Source organism: Ovis aries, chromosome 19 (assembly GCF_016772045.2).
Source record: "Ovis aries strain OAR_USU_Benz2616 breed Rambouillet chromosome 19, ARS-UI_Ramb_v3.0, whole genome shotgun sequence".
Taxonomy (NCBI): Eukaryota; Metazoa; Chordata; class Mammalia; order Artiodactyla; family Bovidae; genus Ovis; species Ovis aries.
In genome coordinates this window covers 46,470,152-46,496,839 of record NC_056072.1, presented here as the reverse complement: position 1 = coordinate 46,496,839, position 26,688 = coordinate 46,470,152, and the positions used below count along the sequence as shown (strand labels likewise).

Here is a 26,688-nt window from a genome sequence, read left to right as displayed (position 1 = left end):
TGAGCACCTTATGTGAAGAGCTGACTCATTTGAAAAGACCCTGATGCTGGGAAAGATTGAGGGCAGGAGGAGAAGGAGATGACAGAGGATGGGATGGTTGGATAGCATCACTGACTCAATGGACATGGGTTTGGGTGGCCTCCAGGAGTTGGTGATGGACAGAGAGGCCTGGCGTGCTGCGGTTCATGGGGTCACAAAGAGTCAGACACGACTCAGCAACTGAACTGAACTGAGCATACAAAGAGACAGGACAACTGTTGTAATGTGTGGTCCTGGATTGGATCTGGGACTGTGGATGGAATTTAAAGAAGATCTGTAGATGAGGTGCTAGTATTATATGAGGTGTGGTTTTGATTATTGGACTGTGGTTTAGTAAGAGGTTAACCTTTGGGGAAGTTGGGTGAAGGACATAAAGGGTATATGGGATTCTTTTTTTCCCACAATTTTTGCAAATGTTTTGAAGTCTGAAAGTATTTCATAATGAAAAGTTGAAACAATGATAGTTGTTTATAGGAAAAAGATGAGAGAGAAAGGTTTGGGGGGATCATTTTGGACATGTCAAGAACAGTGAGCTGTTGAACTGGCTTATGCGTGTACATTTCTATAGTGAAAACATAGGCTTTGTTTCTCTGTGCACTGGCACTTTTCTTCTTACACTTGTGAGGAAGTTATTTACCTTAAAGCAAATCCCTCCAAAGACTCTAGGTATGGAAAATACCACTCAGGAAAACAGACTTCTTTACTTCTCTCCATTTTCAGTGGAATGCTGTCCTGCTATTACAGATGAGGGTGGTGTATATGTCTTGGTAAACTGATAAATGGAACAAAACGGAAGGGTTTAAGTTGTGAATGAGTACATACAGCACAATTCGAGTTTGTGCAAGCAAAATGTACAGAGAAGGGAATAGTTGGCTTGAACATCAGAATGTCAGCAGTGGTTATGAACAGAATTAGAGTGGTTTCAGTTTTTTCTCTGATCATATGATTTTTTCAAATATTGAGGATATTTTTGTTAATTATAAGAAGTTATTTTTTAAGGGAAAGAATAAAACTGGTGATTTCCATTCTCTCCCCCCAAGAAAATAGCTCTGTATTTGGTCTAAGATGAAAAGCCCCAAGTGGAATCTTCTTAGAGTATTCACTCATTATTACGCTCTCTCACCATCTAGAACCAAGGCTTGGGCTGTGTCACTGTTCTCAGAGGTGGCCAGCTTGACAGCAGGGCCTGTTTTGGTGGTCTAGTCAGAGTCTGAAATATCCAACTGAGGAATAGTCCTTGGCTCAAGACCTCAAGAATGTTTTTTTTTGAAACGCTGTCTGTATTTTGTTTATCAAAGGTCTTTCGTATGTTTCTCTTTGGCACAATTAAGTACATTTTAGAATTTGTAGCTGTGGGTCTGTAATATATTCATCCCAAGATGCCTTTGTGCATCTGTTATGTATTTCCATATTGTTTTTGCTAATAGTTTTGGAGAGATTTTAAACATTTGAACCTTTTTTTTCTCCTTTGTTTTAAAGACAGTGTCTGGAGAAAGTTAAGGACTCAGAAAGTTATTAATTTTTTTGTACTCCTAAGTGCCCTGTAGTCCACTACTTTCAAAACACAAGAGCCCATTTTTTCTGGTATTTCTTTTCTTTCCTTTTCTTATTATATAGACTGTATTATTCAGAAGAATTGGATTGACCCTCTGGTAGGAATTTGTATTGATCCCATATGCTAATTAACTGTGTCTTATTCTTTATTCAATTATGAGAGATAAGATCTCCATATATACATGGTAAATACATAATATGTTTTAGAGAACAACTGTTGAACAACCTGAAATTAAATTAAATATTTGCTTTGAATAACATGTCTTCTCTTAAATAATTCTATATTTAATGATAAACTATTGTTCTGGAACAAACTTTATTATTCTCTCTTCACATCATTTCTTATTCTTGTTGTGGAGTCCACTCATTCATGACCTCACAGTGACCAGCTTGCCTTTTTTAAAAATATAGTTTATTTATTTTTTTGATTGGGCTTAATCTTCGTTGCTGCACACAGGATTTCTCTAGTTGCGGGAAACAGAGGCTACTGTCCAGTTGCTGTTCTTGGGCTCCTTGTTGTGGTGACTTCTCTTGTTGCAGACCACAGGCTCTAGGCGCATGGGCTTTGGTGGTTTTAGCAATATGGTCTCAGTAGTGGCAGCTCGAGGGTTCTAGGGCACGGGCTCAGTATTTGTGGCAGAAAGGCTTAGTTGCTCCGTGGTTTGTGGAAGCTTTCCGGACCAGTTATCAAATCCATATCCCCTGCATTGGCAGATGGATTCTTATCCACTGTACCACCAGACAAGTCTCAAAGTAGCCTTTTTGGTTTTGACCTTGTAAATTCTGACCTGGCATCATGGATGGTCCTTGCTTTGGGACATTCCATGAGTAACATGACTTTCAGTTCTAACACATACTTTGTTATATTCTAATCATGTAAATGCTGTTGAAATAGCATCAGCTTTACATTTGCATTCCCTTTAATTTACATACAAAATAGAACCAAGCTATTTAATGATAATCAAACAGACCAAAGGGTGAAATCATGGTAGATTAAATAAGAAAGCTGAATTCTATTGTATTTGCATAGATGGCTTGTCTTTTTACCTTCTATACTAAAATTATAATCAAATATATTAGGACTCCAAAAAGTTACTGGAGTTTTGATTTACTCTACTTCTAGCAATTTAAAATGTTTTGAAACTGTTTAATCAAACTGATTAAATAAACCACCATCACTATATAAAAGTTTTAGCACCTTTATTGTTAGAAGACCTTCCTGAATAAATATTTCCACAAATAAGAAAATAATAAAGTTTGGACAACTAAAATTTTTAAGAAAAGATTTTTCATGCTTTGACTTGAAAGCATGCTCTTATTAAAACAATTCCAACTAAAATCTGTAAGTAGGTCTGTCCTTGAAAGCTTTGGAGATCAGCTTCCATTTCTGAAGACTGTCCTTGTCATACATCATTTTCGTAGCAGCTGGCTTTTTCCTTGGTGAAGTTTCTGTTAAATATGTATGGTCTGGTTGGTTTTATTTTAGTAGCGATAGCATTTTTTTTCTTTTTCATTGTTATTTGTAGCATGTAATCGTCTGAACTTGATGCATTATTTCCCACAAAGCATTTCTTTCTCCTGTCTTTGATTTTTTTTTTTCCCTTGTATCTCAAGAGATCTATCATTTGCATTAAACTTTCCTTGATTAGCTTTCTTCTGTCTGCCATGTACCTTTAGAACACTGAACAAACTTTTTGTACCCTCGTTTGGTATGAAAATGCTTCACTTGGGGAATGATCCTGCCAGATTTAAATTATTTAACAGAATTAGTGTTTGGTGAAATCCCAAGTCATATGATTTTGTGGCCTCTGTGATGACTCTTTGGGTGTTTGTGACCATATTGAAGACTCGGAGGAGGTATGTCTGGTTTGGCACCGTGTCTTTCCTCTTCCTGCCAGTGCCACCCCGACCATCTTTCATGGTTGCTGCTGCTGCTGCTAAGTCTCTTCAGTCGTGTCTGACTCTCTGTGACCCCATAGATGGCAGCCCACCAGGCTCCCCCGTCCCTGGGATTCTCCAGGCAAGATCACTGGAGTGGGTTGCCATTTCCTTCTCCAGTGCCTGAAAGTGAAAAGTGAAAGTGAAGTCGCTCAGTCGTGTCCAACTCTTTCATGGCTGCTGGGCTTTAAATCAGACCCAAGACTTAGTGTGTTGAAGCAGATTTAATCAGTATGCCTCATTCTTCTCCAAGTTTTCTTTTTTTTCATTTTTTAACCTTTTAATGTCTAGTGCACTTTATTATTTTTTAAAATTAACTTTTTAGAGTATAGTTGCTTTACGATGTTGTGTTAGTTTCTAATGTACAGTGGAGAGAATCAACTATATGTATACATATATCCCTCTCTTTTGTATTTCCTTCCCATTTAGGTCGCCACAGAGCACTGAGTAGGGTTCTGTAGGCTATACAGTGGGTTCTCATTACTTACCTATTTTATATACAGTATCAATATTGTATGTATAGTCCATCCCAATTCATCCCACTCCCCCTTTCCCTTCGTGTTTTTGATTAGCTCAGGGATGGGCATGCAGTGGTCAAAGTCAATTAAAGTAACACATTTGAAAATCTCACATGCCACCTGTGAGTAGGGTGGGAAAAGTGTTGATGATTTAAGTGCCCCAACAATTCTCTGGCCCCATCAGAGGAAAGCTTGGAGATGCTGGGGCAAGAGCTGCAGGGTACAAGGCTAGGATGTGTGAGAAATAGGGTCTGAGGATGGAGCCAGCCCAGTGAGATACAGAATAGAAAGACAGAAACCAGAACCTTTATGAAACCATTGACAGTCTCTGGATAACCAGCCTACCCTTGAAGCAGTTTCTACCCCTGAGCAGTTATATGGGGCAGAATTTTTAAAGGTATTTTAATTTGGCTATTTGGGTCCTTAAATTGGAGAGATTCTCAGCTTGAAGAAGTAGACGATATATTGACATAATTACAGTAGAAACAGTCTTAAGTAGCATCCAGTTAAGCAATTTAGTGGATTAATTAATGTTCTCTGTTTCTCTTCCCATCAGTAAATCACTTTGGCTGAACATTCACAGCTAGCCACCTGCTCCCGATACTCAAAAGGCCATAGTTTTATATACAGCGATTGGCTAAGTGTTAAAAGAAGGTGTTTGATGTATTGTTATAAAATGATTCCTGACCAATCCTTTTTGACTGTGCACATCATGATCACATCAGAGATCATACACACATACTTGCGTGTGCACACACACACATACAGAGTCACTGAGTTCCATTCCCTGTGGAATGGGATGGGTTATAAATGGAGTGTCTGTCCATTGTGTCCTGTTGACAATATACTTACACTATTTATCTCTATACATTAATAAAAATAGTTCCTCTCAAAAATGATCCAGTTTGGATAATTATATGCTCATGCTAGTTACAAATCATGAAATAGAGTTAAACCTACAGCCTTTGATTTTTTACAATCTTATGTGACAAGAGAAGGGCAGCATCAAGCACCCATCCCTGCCACTCAGGATCCAGTGTGTATTAGCCTCTGAAGATCCATAAAGTCATTTGGTCTCAATTAATTGGGCCCACTGCTGTTGTTCAGCAAGCCAAAAAAAATAAAATAAAATAAATAAAGTTGATACCAGCATTTGTGGGGTGAAAGAGGTCTGGTGGAAAGATGGCTGGTACATCCTTGTTATTAATTCTTGGCCAGCATTGTTAGAAGCTGGCATTATTCCTAGTGGACATCATGCTCTTTGGGAGAAGTTTGAACTTCCAATGTTAGGCGTTGGGGTGGGAGTGAAGGGAGCTTATGACCTGAATATCTTCACATGAAATTGAGCATCAAAAGCAAATTCCTATAATGTTTTAGCCATATAAACCCAGTTCCCTGGTGCCATATCCGTCAAAACCACCTTGGCATGAAATTGGCTTCTTCCACGGAACTCTTGAGGGGGTGGATCGTCCCTGCAGCCTATCTGCAGAGAACATTGTCTGCGTCTTAGAGCATCTTTCTGCCCTTTCTCAGGCCTACTTCTGACTTCTTTTTATATACTTTTAGCAGTGTTAAGCTAGAAATGCCCTTGGTTATGTGATCACAACTATATTTTCTTATTCTTGGGGCTGAATGCCTTCAGGATTTTGTCAGTTTCAGAGCTAGAAGACATAGAGGATATGTCATTTATATATATATATATATATATATTTTTTTTTTTTAAACCCACAGTTTTCTTTATACAATAAATGTGTTCACAGGTCACCTGTCACCGTTCTGGTGTAGGTGCTGTTAAGGTTGGGGTGAGAGTTGCCTAGGCAGGAAGCTGGGAGGAGGTGATGAGCATGGGCGCTTTGAGCCCCTGGAGCTACGTTTCCCCAGTCCCAGTCATTCATGGGCCGTACTCTCATCTTCATCTGTTTCTGCCCAATGCCTGTCTGATTACTTAGTGCTTATCTTTAAATTGACTCTCTTTATTTTATCTAAATACATTTAGCTTTGTTCCGAGTGATAATCTGTGTATCCATGGGTTTGATGTTTTGCTTAAAATTACTCTGATGTAACGAAATATACAAAGGCCAAAGTCTTTAAAGATTTCTTTGTCTTCTACCTGAAAGCACTTACCTGGGATGCATATGGTGTGTGTGTGTGTGTGTGTGTGTGTGTGTGTGTGTGTGTGTGTGTGTGTGTGTGTGTGTGTGTTGTTTTGAGATGGAGCTGAGGGCAAGGCATAAGCCCCTTCCCATCCATGGTTCGAAAAAAGGATATTAAAATTTCTTTATTTTGCTATTTCAGTGGTATATGTAGCTCTGATATGTAGCAGTAGCATCCCAAATTTGAGAAAGGATGTTCTCTCCTGGGAATTTAAAGGTAAATGAAGGCACAAAAGACTGTATTACTAGAGCTGGTCGTTCTGATTTTCAAACCCCAGCCATTAACTAAAGCCCTGCCCCCTGCCTCCTCTTTCCTCACCCTACCTCATCCCCGGTTTCCAGGATCTCAAAGGATGGTGTGATCCTGGTAAAGGGAGGAGAGCGTGTGTGCACCTCCATTATGTAAGTGGCATCTTAAATCAATGACAGCGTAGATGTGGGCAGGACTTGCCCTGAAATGCAGCTCAGAGAAGTTCTATGGTCCTCCTCAGGGCTCAGCTCGAATCTTCCTTCTGCTGTACCTTGTCTCCCAGCAGGCTCATATTTCCTTCTTCCTCACTCAGAACTCATCTTTCATCCATATTCATCTCCATCTTTCCTACCCACAAGCCAGTTTTTCAGGCTGGTACTTTGTGACAGGTCTTAAAAGCAGTGCAGATTATTAATTCCTTACTATGCCCCAACCTGGGCCTCTCTCAGAAGCCAGACAGACTCAAGGCTGCTTGTCATCTCTCCATATAAATCTAAGCAAATGCATGGGAGTCAGTGCTCTGCCTTCGGAGGTTACAAACAAATAGCACAGTTACGCTTGGCTCTGTCTGCCTTTCTGAGTGTCTGCAGTCCACTTACCTGCCTGCCTGTGGCTTCTGGAGCCACTGCCTGGTGATATGCCGCCGTGTTTCTTCTGCAGCCTCTGCTCCCTCAGCCTCTGATTCAGCGCCTTCCTTTGTCCATCCCGCAGCTCTGTGTCTTCACACCAGCAATATCCCTGACAGCTCCTTAATTGCTACATACATTTGTACAGTTCCCTGGCAATTATATTTCAGGCCCTGTCAGGGTACCTGCTAGCCTCGGGGCTGTGTTTATATTAAATATCAATAAAAACCTGATAGCATCGGTGCAAATGGCAGGCTCACAAAATCATATTTTACTGGGAGCCACAAGATGGAAGGAAGTATGTTTTAAATTCGTTTCTCTCTTCTGAAAGGTTGAAATGAGAGGAGACTTTCTGAGTGAATATCAGGAATGGGTCCGTACCAGATGATGAAAGCTGTATATTCTGTTCTCTAGTTGGGAGTTGTTTCTTATCGTGTGTGATTTGTTTTAACATCAGTTTTCTCCAGCATTGTTTCTTTGTGTTGCTGTACTCCCACCCCCCACCGCGGAACATAGAACAAGAATTCAAGTACCCTAGGTATTTTTAAATGCTTGTTGACTGAGTGGATAAGTTTATTTGGCTTTACTTTGCCAGGGTCGCCGGGGTGGGGGTGGGGAAGTGTATTTGGGACAGAGGCCCAGGACTGAGTGTCTATGACCCCACCCTACCCTCTACCTGCATCCCCTGCACCGCCTCCGCTGAGGGACCCTTTAGGTGAAAAGGACCGCCGAGCCCATCTAGACGGTGTAGCTCTCCCCTCACGGAACCTCGGTTCTCCCATCCTTCAGCGATAGGATGCGCCTTTCCAGGGGCTGTGATCATAAGGCACAGGCACGTGGGCAGCTGGCACCATGTGCGCCTACAGCAGTGCCCAGAAAGGGTCTTGCCGAAGGTTTCCAGGCCCAAGCGTGTGGTCCAGGGCTTCTTCCTGTTCTTTTCCATGCTTCTTATGAATAAGTTCCATCAATTGGAGACATGCTGCAAGAAAGCCTAGCAGGGATGTGCATTCTGAGGACTGTCGGAACAAAGAAATCAGTGTTAGCAAATCTGTGACATTACAGCTGCTGGAGGACAAACTCTTCCCTGTTTCCATCAGTATATTTTTCCCACTCGTGTGCTAAGGAACATGCCAGCTCCCTTTGGGGCAAATGCCCCCAGGATGCAGTGCTCTGGAGCACTGTCCTCCAGCCTTCCTGCTGTTGAGGACACCCTGCTTGGATGCTGGGACAGTGCAGAAGAGAGCTTCTACCTCTGGAATAAGTACCTGGCTTCAGAGCACAAAACATGTTTGGTGAGCTCGTCCTTTCTGTATCAGTGGCTTCTCTCACTGCCATTCTGCCACCCTAGTGCAAGCACCATCTTGCGCCCCTGGAAGGGCAGCAGGAGCCTCTACACAGGCCTTTCCATCCCCACCTTCCTGCCTCTGCTTGGTTGCTTTCCAAATGGCAGTAGTTTGTGCCTGCCTTCTCTTCAGACCTTCTAGAGGCCTTCATTGCTCCTGAGATGACCAACAGACTGCAGCCTAGGGTCTTCAAGGTCCTGCTAGGTTCTCATCCTGAGCTGCCCCCACCCCTACCAGCTTTTTCACCTCTGAATTCCAGGTATTGAAATTTCAGTTGGCAATGGCAGGGCCACTCTACCCCCTCCCCCCTTTAGTGCCTATTCATTTCTCAAATTCCAGCTTGATCAATGATATACTATGGAGACCTTGCCGAAGAACATGTTCCCTAGCATCATGTTTTGCCCCTTCTGATACTAATCATGACTATAATCGTATATTTAATTAGATAACTATTGGATTCTCTGTTTTCCCCACTGGACTATCCTTGCTGCTGAGTTAAGGCTTTGCCTAGTTTTTCCCATTGCTTTGTCCCTAAATCCTAGCACAATGCCTGGCACATAGTAGTCATTCAGCCACCTTTTTCTGAATGAATGAATAAGTGCATACTGCATCCAGTACAGGAGCTAAATGCTTTGGAGAATATTAGAAAATATGACATGATTTATACCCTTTAAATGGGTTGTTCAATGGCAGTAGGAACAGCTTCTATAAATGTAACAAGAGAAAAAGCATCAGTAAGATTGTTCAGGATGGGGGTGTGGGTATATGTTGGGAGCTGAAGGGGAACTGGATTTGGAAAGGGCTCTTGGGCCAGGCCAGAGCTCTTAGAGCACTGGGCAGTGAGATGTAGTCTCTGAGTGATGGCTTAGCAGAAACTACTGAAACTTCTGGGTCAGGCTGTACGATCTGGCCTTGGAATTCAGCCCAGACTTGCACTCAGGATGCCAAGTTCCAGGGAGCTGCAGCAAGGCTCTTGCAAGGCTGGTGTTATGCTAGTACTTGTTGGTGGGAAAGGGGTGACAGTATTCACCCTGTCTCTGAACCTGAGGTGAGTTTTATTCCCTTTCCAATCAGAGCAAATCTTCAGCTTTTTGTTAGAGGCCTCAAGGGAGACTTAGTTAATGGGACAAGATCACATATCAAATGAGGTGATGATACCAGCTTAACTACAGTTTATCAGATGCCACTTTAGAATCCAAAGTCCCACCATGCTTAGCTTCACTCTGGAGTGTCTTATCTAAGATTTTATGCCTTGTAAACATCCCCTCTGCAAGCAGCCCCCAAATCCAAATGCCAATGGTGTTGAAAGAGCTTCACTGTGGCTCTGCAGCAGGGGCCCCAAGGGGGACACGTTGGAGGACCCTTGCAGATGAACTCTACCGTATCTTCATCCACCATGTCCTCTTCAACTCCCTCACATGCCTGGAGCACTAGGTGTGACGATATTTTGTCAGGGCCCCCAAGAAAGCCTGATCCCAGCCCCCTCCTCCAGGAACCGCCCACTTCATCTATTTGGTGATAGCTGGGGGCAGACAGTCTGCTCTGTGCTTCAGTGTTGCCTGGTGTCTAGACACACCTCTCATGCCACCTTTCCTCTCCACCTCATACTGTCTGGTGGGTAGTAAATAGAGTTCAAGGCCTCTTTCTGCTCTTCCATTTAATAGCTTGGACACAACACGGAACAATGATCTCTACCTTGGGCAGGTGATATACTGGGACAGTGGACTTCAAGACTCTCAGAATCAGTCTTCTTATCTTTAAAATGGAACTAGAAAGAGTATGTAACTGTTCAGCATAGTGCTTGGCACATTGTAAATGTGCCAGACCTGGCAGTCTCTGCTGCTATCATTATCATTGTTATTTTGATTTCTATCTCATAATATTTCTAGTTCATAATTTGCTTTTTCTTAGTATCTCTGACAAAGACTTGGGAATGGTTTATTCCAGGGGGATAACGAGTGACAAGGAGGAAGAAACACAGATTTCTCCACAAAAATTGAAATATGTCAAAGGAGGACTGCTTAAAGTTGCTGTATTTAAGGCAAGAAATCCTAACAAACAATTTCAGTCACTAATGTGAAATCCCACTGGGGAATGAGCCCTGAAGTCTAGTAGGACAGCAGACTGTGAGTCTAGAGGTTAGGTTTTGCCAGACTGGTTCCCCACTCATTTTGCTCCCCAACTCCATCCAGCTGGTTCAGCCCTGGACCATGAGTCTTGCTTATCCATCTCATCCCAGGACTGCCAGAAAATGCCTCCAGATTTGTGAAAAGCAGGCTGCATTTAATATTGTAACACATCTAAGTTTTAGAGGAAGGATAAATATTTGGCTAATAAATCCATTTTATAATTCAACACACATTAAGGGCCATTTTCCAGTACACATTAAGTGCTTGATAATTAGCATCAAAAGTATTCATTATTTAATCTCTTATCTATTTAGAATGAACCAAAGATGTCATTTGCTTGCTGAAATGGGAGACATGAAACCTCTCCAGCCATTCTCCTCTTGAATCTCATCCAACATGCAGTGCTGAGGGAAGCTGTGTGGACTCAGTGCCCCTGGCAGTTCCTTTGCTGGTGCAATTTCATATCCAGGAGTCACACACCTTTAAAGACCTTTAGGAAAGCCCCGAATCCTTCCTCCAGCGTGTTCAAGGAAGGAAATAAATACCTCCTTTAAAAGGGCCATACTTTAGAAACACAGTTGAACATGAATTCAGTCCCTTCCCTTTTAACAATGGTTTTTGGGTAAAAGTAGTTTGTAATTCTAACTGTTCATGTATACTCAGATTCTCTAGAAATGGGCTCATATTTTGTGGTAGAAAATGGCAAGTTTCACACAGTACTGCTGATTCACAGTAGAATAAATGATACTGAAAAAAAGGATGGAGAAAGTATCAGGTAACTTTGAAGTCTGGAGAGGAAACTCAAATAGTAAGGCATGCATAAAGATCCTGATTGCTGGAAGAGTGTGTCCTGGAAAGAAGGAAGAAGGCTATGCTGGCTATAGATTTTAGAAGAAAAGAAATTTGATTTTGGAACCACAAATAAAAGCGTGATGGGCCTTGGCACTGGTGGCACACAGATTATGTCTGTTAGAAAATGTACAATTGGCAGAAAACTTTTACCGAGCTGCTGAAATCCTCACCACAGCCTGCCCACCTCTCCCATCCCATCCTGTACACTCATTTTTGCTCACAAGTCTCCAGCAGCACTCCTAGCTTTATTGTTTTGCTCCCAAGACACGGGCTTCTTCTCTGCTGTGAACATTAGAACTTGCTATTCCCTTTGCCTGGAGAGCTTTTGCTCCCAAGGAAGTTTTGATCTGATTCTTTCTTAGCGTTCAGGTGTCTCCTCAAAGAGGTCATTTTTGACCACCCAATTTGAGTAACTCCTCTTCCCCTGACTAATCACATAAGGTAACTCTCAAGTCTACCATCTCTTTTAATTTTCTTCATCACACCAATTTCTATTTTGAATTCTTATATCTTTTTCCTTGTCTCCCCTCCTCAGATTGAAATGTTAGCTTTATCATCTGTCTGCTTCAGTGCCGAATACCTGAGATAGTAGATGCTCAGTAAATATTCATCGACTGAATGAATGGAAGAGTCATCAAGAGTGCCTGGCCCTGATAATTTGAGGAAGGGGGGAAGATACCTAGAACCTTGCCTGGGTGGTCCTAGGACAGCTGGACTCCCCTGGTTGGGGTGTCAGCAGCTCACCACAGAGCTGCAACTGATGATGTCCCCACTGACACTTTCGGAGCCCTCCTGCTGAGTGCTTTGTATCACCAATTCTTGAGGGAGGCCTGCTCTCATTTGCTTTCTGCAGATGAAGACACTGAGACTCAGGGAGGTTAAGTCCCAGATCCAGGCCAGTAGCTAACAACTGTTGAGTGAGGTCTTAAACCTGAGACTCCAGCTCTAGAGCCTGAGTTCCAGGCTGGTGACTGCACCAGTATGGCAGTACTGCTCAGAGGCACCCTGCAGAGAACAGGGAGGAAAGTTGGGAGTCATCTCAGAATCTCATATATTTGCTAAGACATGGAGAAAGTGATGGTCACTGTTTATGGAGTGTTCTGTATGTGCCAATTGCTGTGCTAAGTGCTGTACATACATGAATTTGCTTGAGGCTGATTGTCTCAGGGCACAGGAAGATGAAACTTGGGACTGAAATGTGATGTTATAGAACTAGAACTGAAAGAAAATGAGTGTGTGTGTGTGTGTGTGTGTGTATGTGTGTGTGTGTGTGTGTGTGTGTGTATGTGTGTGTGAGGGGAGTGTGCAGAAAGAAAGCCATCTGCAACATGAGGTGACCTCTATGTAGCAATGTGCAAGCTTGAGAGGAAAGCACCTATGAGAGCAGTTATTTAGGGGAAATAAAAAAGGAAGCTACTAATATGATTTTTGATAGGTTGTATGATACATTATAAAGACAGACCAGGGATGTGTGAATGCTTTTCAGATACAAATTTCAAATTGATCAGTGTGGTGTGGGACTCGTACTCTCTAAACATCTGCTAGTAGTCTGTTTTACTAAAAGCTGAGCAGCTGATAAATTTTTGACTGGCATCAGAAGTATTTTAATCTCTCAGAAAGTAGAGGAAACAGGAGGAGGAACTGCTGTTCCTGGAGTTGATATTGACCAGTATGAGTCATAAATTGATGCGGAATGGACAGGGACATTGGAGAAAATGGAACATGTTATGTGGAATTCACTGTATTGAGTAAAGAGCCTGGGCATTGACACAACACTAAACATTAAGGGAAATGATTTGAATCCAATTTGGTACACTACAGGTGGGATCCATTGAAAGAGGTCAGGAAGAATTGTAAGCTCATAAAATGATAATGCAGACATGAAAATCTGAATTGTTCCCATAAAGAGGAAAAGGTAGAAGGCCCTTAAACATCCTTCACTTGGAAAAAAGACTGCATGTATCAAACTCAGATGTTAAAAACTGTACATTAACAACCATGGAATATGGGTATGTTGTATAGGAGAATTAAGAGAGTGTGAGGACATGCAGTGGATTGATTAGTGGCTTCTAAAGGTGGCCTCTGTGTTCAAGTCCTAACCTCTGGTACATCATTCAAATGTGACCGTATTTGGAAATAGGGTCTTTGCAGATATAATTAAGTTAAAGCTTTTGAGATGAGATCATCTTGAATTTTAGGGTGGACCCCGAATCCAGTGACTGGTTTTCTTAAAGATAAAAAAGATTTGACCCAGAAATAGACCTGCAGAGGCCAAGTGAAGATGAAGGCAGAAATTGGAGTGATGTGTTTATCAGGCAAGAAATGTCAAGGGCTGCTGGCTACCACTAGGAGCTGGGAGGGAGGCAGGGAACAGGTTCTCCCCAAGCCTCCAGAAGGAACCAACCCTGCAGACACCTTGATTTTGGAGTCTTGACCTCTGGAGTAGATTTCTGTTATTTTAAGCCCCTGCTGCTACCCCCACCCCAATTTCTGGTAATTTCTTTCAGCAGCCATAGGAAATTAATACAGTCCATTAAACCCTATAAATTAGGGGTGAAGGTAAAGCCCCAAACTTAGATTAATCTCAGACTCCTGAAGAACCCTAACTGAAGCAAAGGGAACTTTTAACAAAGTTTGAAATAAAGCACAAACAAGGGACAAGGTAAAGCTGCTTGCTTAGGAGGATGCTGTCACTTTTACAGGTGGCCGTAAGAAAGCAAATCAGCTCAGCACCCAGAGAGGGAACATCTGAATAGGCTGCCGGTCCGCACCCCAATGTGGTGTTCCCCTCCTCCTCTGTGGACAGTGGAGGATCTGGGAGCCTGGGCACACAGGGTACAGTGTGTAGCACTGACCTTGAGCTGCTTCACTTTCACTTTCTGTCAGTCAGTGCTATTGAGAAAATTATTTTTAACTTGTCTTTTTTAAAAAGCTAAATATTTAGATAAAGACTCCATTTAATAATGACACAGTGTTCCTTTTTTTCCCATCTCTTAGATGACTGTAGCAATGGAGAGCAGTTCAAGATTTTCCCTTCTATTAAAATTACTTGCTAAACAGGCTTGCGAAATCAATACACTGATCATTTCAGAAGCCCGAGGAAATCTTATTTCAAATATTTGATCATACAGACATGTGTAACACAGCCTCTGTTTTAACTAGGCCATGTTTTTTTTTTTTTTTTTTTTTTACTGATTCTACTCCCATTGTTCACCATATCCTTGGAAAATCAAAGCCCCCTTTTGTTAAAGAGGCATAAGTAAGTTCATAGCAATACAGGCATACCTCAAGAAGCAAGAAAAAAGTCAAATAAACAACCTAACTCTACAACTAAAGCAACTAGAAAAGGAAGAGTTGGAGAACCCCAGAGTTAGTAGAAGGAAAGAAATCTTAAAAATTAGGGCAGAAATAAATGCAAAAGAAACAAAAGAGACCATAGCAAAAATCAACAAAGCCAAAAGCTGGTTCTTTGAAAGGATAAATAAAATTGACAAACCATTAGCCAGACTCATCAAGAAGCAAAGAGAGAAAAATCAAATCAATAAAATTAGAAATGAAAATGGAGAGATCACAGCAGACAACACAGAAATACAAAGGATCATAAGAGACTACTATCAGCAGTTGTATGCCAATAAAATGGACAACGTGGAAGAAATCGACAAATTCTTAGAAAAGTACAATTTTCCAAAACTGAACCAGGAAGAAATAGAAAATCTTAACAGACCCATCACAAGCACGGAAATTGATACTGTAATCAGAAATCTTCCAGCAAACAAAAGCCCAGGTCCAGACGGCTTCACAGCTGAATTCTACCAAAAATTTCGAGAAGAGCTAACACCTATCCTCCTCAAACTCTTCCAGAAATTGCAGAGGAAGGTAAACTTCCAAACTCATTCTATGAGGCCACCATCACCGTAATACCAAAACCTGACAAAGATGTCACAAAAAAAGAAAACTACAGGCCAATATCTCTGATGAACATAGATGCAAAAATCCTCAACAAAATTCTAGCAATCAGAATCCAACAACACATTAAAAAGATCATACACCATGACCAAGTGGGCTTTATCCCAGGGATGCAAGGATTCTTCAATATCCACAAATCAATCAATGTAATTCACCACATTAACAAATTGAAAAATAAAAACCATATGATTATCTCAATAGATGCAGAGAAGGCCTTTGACAAAATTCAACATCCATTTATGATAAAAACTCTCCAGAAAGCAGGAATAGAAGGAACATACCTCAACATAATAAAAGCTATATATGACAAACCCACAGCAAACATTATCCTCAATGGTGAAAAATTGAAAGCATTTCCCTAAAGTCAGGAACAAGACAAGGGTGTCCACTTTGACCGCTACTATTCAACATAGTTCTGGAAGTTTTGGCCACAGCAATCAGAGCAGAAAAAGAAATAAAAGGAATCCAAATTGGAAAAGAAGAAGTAAAACTCTCACTGTTTGCAGATGACATGATCCTCTACATGGAAAACCCTAAAGACTCCACCAGAAAATTACTAGAGCTAATCAATGAATATAGTAAAGTTGCAGGATATAAAATCAACACACAGAAATCCCTTGCATTCCTATACACTAATAATGAGAAAGTAGAACAAGAAATTAAGGAAACAATTCCATTCACCATTGCAACAAAAAGAATAAAATACTTAGGAATATATCTACCTAAAGAAACTAAAGACCTATATATAGAAAACTATAAAACACTGATGAAAGAAATCAAAGAGGACACTAATAAATGGAGAAATATACCATGTTCATGGATTGGAAGAATCAATATAGTGAAAATGAGTATACTACCCAAAGCAATTTACAAATTCAATGCAATCCCTATCAAGCTACCAGCCACATTTTTCACAGAACTAGAACAAATAATTTCAAGATTTGTATGGAAATACAAAAACCTCGAATAGCCAAAGCAATCTTGAGAAAGAAGAATGGAACTGGAGGAATCAACTTGCCTGACTTCAGGCTCTACTACAAAGCCACAGTCATCAAGACAGTATGGTACTGGCACAAAGACAGACATATAGATCCATGGAACAAAATAGAAAGCCCAGAGATAAATCCACACACATATGGACACCTTATCTTTGACAAAGGAGGCAAGAATATACAATGGAGTAAAGACAATCTCTTTAACAAGTGGTGCTGGGAAAACTGGTCAACCACTTGTAAAAGAATGAAACTAGATCACTTTCTAACACCGCACACAAAAATAAACTCAAAATGGATTAAAGATCTAAATGTAAGATCAGAAACTATAAAACTCCTAGAGGAGAACATAGGCAAAACACTCTCAGACATAAATCACAGCAGGATCCTCTATGATCCACCTCCCAGAATGCTGGAAATAAAAGCAAAAATAAACAAATGGGATCTAATTAAAATTAAAAGCTTCTGCACAACAAAGGAAAATATAAGCAAGGTGAAAAGACAGCCTTCGGAATGGGAGAAAATAATAGCAAATGAAGCAACTGACAAACAACTAATCTCAAAAATATACAAGCAACTTATGCAGCTCAACTCCAGAAAAATAAACGACCCAATCAAAAAATGGGCCAAAGAACTAAATAGACATTTCTCCAAAGAAGACATATGGATGGCTAACAAACACATGAAAAGATGCTCAACATCACTCATTATTAGAGAAATGCAAATCAAAACCACAATGAGGTACCACTTCACACCAGTCAGAATGGCTGCGATCCAAAAATCTGCAAGCAATAAATGCTGGAGAGGGTGTGGAGAAAAGGGAACCCTCCTACACTGTTGGTGGGAATGCAAACTAGTACAGCCACTATGGAGAACAGTGTGGAGATTCCTTAAAAATTGCAAATAGAACTCCCTTATGACCCAGCAATCCCACTGCTGGGCATACACACCGAGGAAACCAGAATTGAAAGAGACACATGTACCCCAATGTTCATCGCAGCACTGTTTATAATAGCCAGGACATGGAAACAACCTAGATGTCCATCAGCAGATGAATGGATAAGAAAGCTGTGGTACATATACACAATGGAGTATTACTCAGCTGTTAAAAAGAATTCATTTGAATCAGTTCTGATGAGATGGATGAAACTGGAGCCGATTATACAGAGTGAAGTAAGCCAGAAAGAAAAACACCAATACAGTATACTAACACATATATATGGAATTTAGGAAGATGGCAATGATGACCCTGTATGCAAGACAGGGAAAGAGACACAGATGTGTATAACGGACTTTTGGACTCAGAGGGAGAGGGAGAGGGTGGGATGATTTGGGAGAATGACATTCTAACATGTATACTATCATGTGAATTGAATTGCCAGTCTATGTCTGACGCAGGATGCAGCATGCTTGGGGCTGGTGCATGGGTATGACCCAGAAAGATGTTATGGGGAGGGAGGTGGGAGGGGGGTTCATGTTTGGGAATGCATGTAAGAATTAAAGATTTTAAAATTTAAAAAATAAAAAACTAAAAAAAAAAAAAAAATAAATAAAGAGGCATAAGTTTGGTGCAAGTTGTGGTGTTCAAATGAAGTGGGTGAAACGATCCTCAGATACCGCAGTTCTTTTTGCATTTCTGAAGGTGCTCACAGTTCCCAGAGGGAGGAGCAATCTCACTAGGTTACTAGGGCCACCTGGAGACAGGGGAAGCCTTTTACTACCACCAGAGAAACCATGCTCAAGAAAAAATCGTCTAACTGAAAGATGATGAACTCTTTAACATGTTGAAACACAGAGAGCTACTGAAATGGAATTTTTGCCTCTAATTTGTGGAAAGATTTTATAATTGAAGTCATTGATGGACGAGACAAAGAACTGTGGATTTTTCAATGTCATTATTGTATTTGCACCTTTGTGTATGAATTTAAGTGGCTTTCACAGCAAGGAGTGAGTCACAGTAATTATTGTCAAGCATGGACAGGAACAATAATGCACCATAGTTTCCAAAATGGTGAGGATAAAGTCTTACTCAAAATTACTTTGCAGGAAAAAGTTGATTGTTTTCACTCTTCTGGTCTAGGACGTGGTTTATTATAGTTTACAAGAGTTAGAGCATTTACCTTTGAGATGAAAGTTAGAATCCCAGTGGCCTGTTTAATCTGGGTAAGTGGTCTGAAAGAATGAGGTAGGCTGGAGGTGAGACATTAAGACAAGGAGCCATGTCTGTCCACTGAGTTAGACTTATATCTTGAGCTCTGTCTCATCCTCATCCTCTTAGAAGGAATCAACTGGCAAAGGCAGGCAGCCTGGGTGGAGGAGTGATGAGCACCAGTAACACCAGTACCAACAGTGAGCTTTCTTGTGGTGTCCTGATTTATATAAGCATTTCTAGAGTTGCTTTGCTTGTTGGCTTGCTGTGTGACTTGACTGGACTGATGGAGTCTGTCCCCTTTCCCACTGTCTGTGAAGTATGGAAGGATTTTGCAGTGAGGATGCCGCAGTGGGGTTGCTGTGATTCACAGTCCCACAGGGATTCTGGTGAGGGTGCTGGACTCCAGGGCAATGGACTAACTCCACTGATGGCTTTTGAATGCCTGTGGCCATTAATCCATTTTTGTCAATGTTTGTGGGTTTTTTTTTTAAGATTTACTTATTTTATTGTTTGGCTGTTATGGGTCTTTTCGCTGCACACAACCTTTCTCTAGTTGTGATGAGCTGAGGCTGCTCTTCATTGCTGTGTGGGGGCTTCTCTTGCTGTGGAGCACAGCTCTAGGTGAGCTGGCTCAGTAGTTGAGGTTCGCAGGCTCTAGAGCATGGGCTCAGTAGTTGTGGCACACTGGCTTAATTGCTCATCCTAACCCTCATTATACTGGGAGTGGACAATTATCTATTCTCTTCTAACAAAATTTTGCTAAGTGTTTCATCATTTTGAAATACAATCCTCTAAGGTTAAAGAAAAATGGCCATTTAAAGAGCATCCTCAGTGGGATCAGAGGATGATCTTTGACCAGCATACAAGAAATAATTTATTTTCTGTCTTTGTCTTCACTCTGAATTCTCATCTGTGGACAAAAGGCAAGGGGTTATCTTTAGACTGCTAAGGATGAGGAAAAGAGATTGACTCAAGGATTCACAGGGCAGAAGAGTAGACAGTTGTATGGAATTGGAGAACAACCTTTGTTTTATTCATCCATCCATTCATTTCTTTATCCATCTAACATTTCTGGCGTTTCTGCCATGTGCTGGTCAAAGGTGTGCAGCAGGCTACCAAGGCAAGATGATTCCTGCCCTCAAGGAGCTCATAATCTGCTGAACAGAAGAAGTAGAGAGATTTAGTTGTGTATTTCCAATTTATTTATTTTTGAAACAAACTTTTATGTTAGAGGTGGAGAGAACTAAAACAGCACTGTGTTGACTTAGGTGATTGTAGTGACAGAAAACACATTTTTCCTGTTTTTAATGCTGAGTTCTGACTCAGGAGCCAAAATGCAGAACAGAGTGCTAAGAAGATCTCTCTTTCTTTCTAAAGAACTATTTGCTCAGCCAGATTCAAAGTTACCCAAAAAGGGATGTGCCTTTCAAGTAAGGAGTTATAAACAGAGGCTCCTGGGTGGCTTGGCGGGCTCAAGCAGGATGGGGAAGCCCTAATGTATTCAGTTCCTAGGAGCTAACCATTTTGGGAGGTCTTAACTTTCTTCACATCTTCCTGCCTGATAGCCCCCATGGTGATATCTGTCAGCTGTATGAAATGCCATCCTGGTTCAGTTTCACTTTAGTTTGTAACATTTCTCTTCTTTCTCTCTTCCCCTTCTGTTTTTCTCCAGACCCAGCAATTGTCAATGGAGTTTACTGGTCCGAATCCCTAAACAAAGTTTTTGTGGATAACTTTGATCGTGACCCAAGTCTCATATGGCAGTACTTTGGAAGTGCAAAGGGCTTTTTTAGGCAGTATCCAGGTGAGTATCCCTGCATTGAGAATTACAATTCAAGTTACTGATTCTGTGGTATTTTCCTTTAGGGTTCAGGGTTAAAAGTTTTTTTCTCTTCCCTTAGGAGAAAATGAAGGATTAAATTCAAATATTTTAAATCTGTTGACAGAGTACAGGACAGAAATGCAGTGTGGCATCTGCATATGTGTGCACACCCATGTAAGGACCTACATGTCATTTCAGCGTCTTTCTCAATAGAGTAGTTCATAGATTCACCACCAAAAGTGAGGAGTTGGGGTGTGAAACATACCACACTTAATCTTTCTGCACAAGAGATTGCTTTTATTGCTATTACTGTTATCATTGTTGTTATTACCAGGGAAAGGAGAAAGCCATGATCAGCTGAGTTAAATTCCAACTGAAAAATGTAAGAAATGGAAAAATTTGAGCTTAGGCTTCCCCACTCCACGGCTGAGAGGAAGAGGCTGAAATGGCCAAAGCACTACTGATGTCAGTGCCACCAAGAGCACCCTCAAACAATCCACCATGACTTTGGAACAAGTGTTCCTTCTGTGGCCTTCTCAGGCCTCTGCTTTGCAATAGGAATGTAATATTGGCTAGGTTTAAATTGTAATTAAAAAAGGAAGAAAAAAAAAGGAGGTTTTAATTTTGCTTACAAGTTGTGAAACAGGACTCGAGGCTGCAATTGTGCCAGCATCACAGCTGTAGAAATTAACAAGCTCAACCTAAAAGAAGGAGAAAAAAAATGCCCTGCATAATCTTGGAGCAATTAAGTAGAGTCTTTTATGTTTTCATTAAGTAAGACTAGGCACCTGATGTCTTCTCACTTTGAGGCTCTGAGACTGCCAGCCTCTGCCTGCAGGAGCTGTTTGCCCTGCACACAGCATCTGTCCCCTGAGACTTGCCTGCCGAGTGCCTGCTTTGCCAGATTAGTCAACATTTCCCAAGAGCTGTGTTCAGCAGGGCATGCATGGTTCCTCCTGGAGCTCACAGAAATTTAAACAATAAGCATCCTATTAAAGATAACATTATAATAAACAGTGGTCTATTAAAGTTCCAGTGTCACCAAATTGCAATCTGCTCTGATATACTCAACAGTGAGTAAATTTAATGCAGATGTGAAAATAGAGCATGGTGGGGGGCTGATCCATCAGGAAGCCATAGGAACAACTTAACAACGCGGCATTTGAATGAAGGTGGAGTAAATAAAAAGAAACCACAGACTATCTATTGTCTCCACCCAGCAGGAAGTCTTCAAACTGAATTCAAAAGTTTCAAATTTGAAATTTGATAATAGAGATGTATTAGTCATCTTGGGCTGCTGTAACAAAACACCACAGACTAGGTGTGTGCGACTTAAACAATAGACATTTATTCCTCATTGTTTTTGAGGCTGGGAAGACCAAGATGAAGATTTGATTCCTAATGAAACCCCTGGTTTTGGCTTACAGACGGCTACTTCTCCCTGTGTCCTAACATGGGAGAGAGAAGAAGCTCTAGTTTTTCTTACTCTTTTCTGGAAGGACACTAATCCCATCATGGGGGCTCCAGTCTCATGACTTCATCCAAACCTATTCGCGAAAACAATCACCTCTTAATATCAGAACATAGGGGTTCTTCAACCTACGAATGTTGCTGGACACAAACGTTCAGTCCATAACAGAAGAAAATCCTCATAAAGGGTTTATCTAATGTTCAGTCGCTAAGTCACGTCCGATTCTTTGTGACCTCATGGACTGCAGCATGCCAGGCTCCTCTGTTCTCCACTGTCTCCCAGAGTTTGCTCAAATTCATTTTCCTAGGAGAGATTAATTTGTGTACAAGATTTTTATCAGTCACAATCAGAATAGTTGACACAGAAATGCTTACAGTTCTTTTATGACATTTGTGGCAGAATTCTGACTTTGTAAAATTTCTGCATATTTTCTGTCTAAATAAAGACATGTGTCATAGTCCTCCAAAGGGCTTCACTACCCTGATATATCTCAGAGCTCACTCTGTGCCTAGTGTTGAACAGAGTACACCTCTTGTCTCCTGGACGTAAAATGATTGTTAGATGAGGGATCCATGGTTTTTTTTTTTTTTTTTTTTTCCCTAGGATCCTTTTTTCTTTTTAGGATGCTTCTTTTCATGTTTAGAGTGGTACAATAGAATGAATCAGTGGTAAATGTACTTGCCCTTAGGCAGAAAGGATGTTTCTTCTTTCTTACAAAAGTGTGTCCTGAATTTTTGCTTTGTTCTAAGCCCCATGTGAGGCCCTTAGGTTAAAATGGTGAGCTAAGGGGGAAAAGTCACTCCCCCATGAAGCTCCCTCTTGTGGGAAAATGCATTCATCAGAGATTTTGGTTACCAGTGAGAGAAACTCAGTTCCAACCTGCTCCAGCAGGGAACACATTTATTGAACCTTTTGACCTTCGGAGGATGCCCAGTTTAGGCTCTGCCCTGTTTGCCCTACTCTTCATTTTCATGTGGCGAGAAGACTATGTTGTGTTAGATGAAATTAATTTCCCTCTAATATTAGTTTATAATACCTTTGGGAGAGAAACAATAGGATATCGGAATATTGCACGATATTTTAACACTTATTTAGATTTAAGCACTGAATCTGCCGAAGAGGTTTCAGCATTATTTTCAGTTTCTCCTATGGATATACTGTATGTTCTAGGGACATAGTCCTCTAAAAGCTGAGGAAGGTAGGCTAGGCATCACTGATGCTGGCCGTGAAGTCTAGAGTGCCACAGAGAGAAGGCTGCATGGCAGTGAAATCTGCTGCTGAACAGCACCATTCTTTCTATCTTGAGGTGCATGCCCCAGCCAGCCTGGGTGGGATCTCACAGGCATATTGACACTTCCAGAAATTATGTGCTTCCTAGGGGTGCTTCTTGGTTAAGTGACAGTTCCCTGGATCTCAAAGATGTAAGATGAACCATCTATTATTTCTCTGAAGAGATTACTTGATTACTTGAACATTTTCAAAATATTGCTGTGTATAAAAAATATACTAAAATGTTGAAATATCCTAGGAGAGGTAGTACCCATCTGGGATAGGGTTTCCTGAAGTTTGTCTCCTAAAACATCTTGTTGTGAGATTCATGGGAACAGAAGGGCTCAATGTTCAAATTAATTTGGTAACTGCTGCCTTTTGCTGTCCCAGCAGCAGAGGTTGAAAATGAATTTAAGCAGATTAAAGACCCTCAAGATGTTCATCCCATGGTGTAGAAACCAGTTTTACTTTTGTTCACTTAACTCTTGCTAACATCCAGTAAATTCTCATGGAACTGCCTTACACTGCCTGTATAAGGTAGAGAATGAATGGCATGGAATTTGGGAGATCAAGTCGTAGTCCTGACTGGAAATCTCAGGAAAATCTGTTAAACTTTGAGAGCCTTGGAGTCCCTGCCTTGAAATGATGATTTGAGCCCAAAGGTCAAGTGTGAGTAAGATCATCCTCCAGAGCCCGTCTAGCCCGGATTTTGAGTCAGAGGGCTATCTTTGTTGTGACATCAGGGCAGCTGTGTGTAGAACTGTGGTGAGGTACTGTCTTCGTCCCCTCTGTGTGTATCTCCTTTCCTAACCAGCAAAGGCCTGTAGTTCTGGGTCCCCACTGTCACCGAGCTCTTTCCTCAGTGTAGACACCTCTGCACGGCCACCCCGGCCTCCTTTGGTTCCTTGAACTCTACGTGCTCTTCTCAGACGTTGGCAGACGTGGTTCTCTCTGCCTTGGATAATCTTGTTTGCCCTGTGGCCACTCTTCATGTTTATTTTACAAGTCCTACATGTTTTACGTGTAGTGGGTTAAATAGTGTCCCTCTAAATTCATGTGCCCCTGGAGCCTCACTTGTTATCTTTCATGGAAGTAGGATCTTTGCAGATCTAATATAGTTGGGAAGTGATCCTACTGGATAAGTGTTAAATCCCATGCAGCAAGTGTCCCTGTGACAGAGGAGGGTGCACAGACACAGAGAGAAAACAGCCATGTGAAGACAGAGAGGAAATTGTAATTATGCAGCGGCAAGTCAGAGAACGCCGAGTGTTGCTGGGATCTGCCAGAAGCTAAGAAGAGGCGAGGAGAGAGTCTTCCCCAGAGCCTTTCTGAAAAGCACCAAGTTTCAGCTTTGCCTGTGTGGAGTTGCAAGCCCATTTTCTGGGACAGGATCTCAGTCCAAAAGGAGAATATAGAGTATCACTAATTGCTTTCCCCTAGGCCCTGGCCTGAATGCTGGGACAGTAAAACAGGATTGCCTGTTTCTCCTCCAGTGGAGCACACAGTGATGAGGCTGTGCTGAAGGAAGGGTGGCCGAGGAGGGTGAGGTGGAGGATGCGCAGGTGGGGTTACGGCCCAGAACGCTGGCCACAGCTCAAGTCAAGGAACGTCCACTGAATGTCTGCTGTGGGTCAACACATTAAAAATAATTCTCTTTATCTGCACTCAAGCCAGTTCTTGGTGGAGTTATACACTGGAGCAATACTTAGCCTCACTATGGATATAATTTCATTTTATGTGTCAAGACTGTCAACCTAGCTATACTTGGCTTTATACAAATGCAGTGTGTCAGATGTTTTTAAAATAAACTACATTCTTCTCCTTTAGTGTACAATATCATGTCACTTTTATTTTATCTTCATTACCTAATAACCTTCCTTTGGCAGTGGCTTCTCTTACTTCTATTTTCTGATTTGTTACAGAGAATCTTTAAATTAGGTCCATTTGTGGGAGGGAGATGTAGATACAAGGAGAACAGAACAGAATGACTCTTCAGTTTACAAACTTCTATCTCATAGTTATTTCTGAAATGATTAGGCAGTGTTATCTTAAGCACATACCTAGTATCAGCCCAGAGTGGTCCAGAGAACTGGCACTTATTAATTGGAAAGGAGAATCTCAGTACTACAGTCTCAGGCCTTTCTCCTGTGGAAACAATTTTTATGTGTTTATTTTTTTAACTGCAAAATCCTCCATCCCTGAGCAACACTGATGGTTGAACACAAGGGTTTTCTATCTTACTTTTAGGCAGCAAACACTTTTCTTTTTAAATGAAAGTTTATTCTTAAAAACTAAGTTTTAAATAGAGAATGTGAAGTTTGGATGTATCCCGACCAGTCTGCAAGCCACAAGGCTAAGGATGTTGGATCCCATTTTATGTAAGGGGAAAACCCCCCAGGCTTCAAAGACTGAAATTCAACTTTTATTATGCAGCATAATAAAAGCATAATTAGGGCCATTTTATTTCATTTCATTGTAGAAAGCCAAGCCAAAACAGGGCTGACAAGAGAACAGACTGTGTATATTCTGAGATGGAAACATACTGAATACTTTCTAATGTCCCCACCCCCACCATGCTCTAGACATTACCTGTCTGGGTCCAGGAACAGGGCATGACTCTGCCCAGAAATCTACAAACGATGCAGCCAGGTCCAGCAACTTGTAAAACAGTGAGAAATGGCCTTGGCAAACTTTAACTAGCCTTAGGAAGGAGCTGCAGTGTTGTCCTTTCTTGATGGACAGTGGGTTACTAAAGATGTCACCACTCTCTAGCAGATCCTGGAGCAGCTGAGCTGAGGCCATGTTTGCTATGGTGTTCCAACCCTAAAGCACCTTCCCAGAGTTGGTGATGGAGCATGTGATGAGCCCCAGGGTTGGTCTTTGCATGTGATTTTTCACCCTGTTCATTCAATCAGCAGAGCAGAACAGCCTTGAAATGCTATGAATAAATATTTGAAGTTTCTGGGTTTCTCATAACTCCATTTTTCTTCTAGGGATTAAATGGGAACCAGATGAGAATGGAGTCATTGCCTTTGACTGCAGGAACCGAAAGTGGTAGGAAATGGTCAAACCTCATAGTTATTTTTTAAAAGAGAAAATTTGCAGAGAGATTCAGAATTCATTTTTGCTTAATTTTCCTCGGACATAGGTACATCCAGGCAGCGACTTCTCCAAAAGACGTGGTCATTTTAGTCGATGTCAGTGGCAGCATGAAAGGGCTCCGTATGACGATCGCAAAGCAAACAGTCTCGTCTATTTTGGATACGCTGGGGGATGACGACTTCTTCAACATAATTGCTGTGAGTGCAGCTGTTTTGTGCTTTCTTTGCACTTTGAATTCACTTGATCTTTTAGCAGCAAGCAGTTAACATTCTTATTGCTTTTGTATACACAGCATTAGATGCCCTAGGACTAGGGCCCATTAGTCCCATGTGAGTTCATGGAATCATGATATTGGAGGGGTTTCGGGGTCTGGAAAAGCAGTTGGGCACATTTTTTTCTCACCTGGCACTCAGGCTTTGTCATCTGGAAGAGTAGCACTGGATTTGGGAACCAAACCTTTTAGAACCTTGGGGAATTAGGCTTAGTGAGATTTTCTTTAAACTACTAGATTT

General features: G+C 41.3%; 1 protein-coding gene across 3 annotated transcripts in view; it reads left to right on the top strand.

Moving 5' to 3' along the window:
• Positions 1 to 26,688, top strand: part of CACNA2D3 (calcium voltage-gated channel auxiliary subunit alpha2delta 3) — an 879,694-nt gene that overhangs the window by 424,304 nt on the left and 428,702 nt on the right. For all 3 annotated transcript variants that reach the window (XM_060402372.1, XM_060402371.1, XM_042236061.1), the window contains exons 6-8: positions 20,185 to 20,316; positions 26,068 to 26,128; positions 26,223 to 26,373. In XM_060402372.1, the coding sequence (XP_060258355.1) occupies positions 20,185 to 20,316; positions 26,068 to 26,128; positions 26,223 to 26,373 (344 nt within the window). The remainder of the gene's footprint in view (positions 1 to 20,184; positions 20,317 to 26,067; positions 26,129 to 26,222; positions 26,374 to 26,688) is intronic.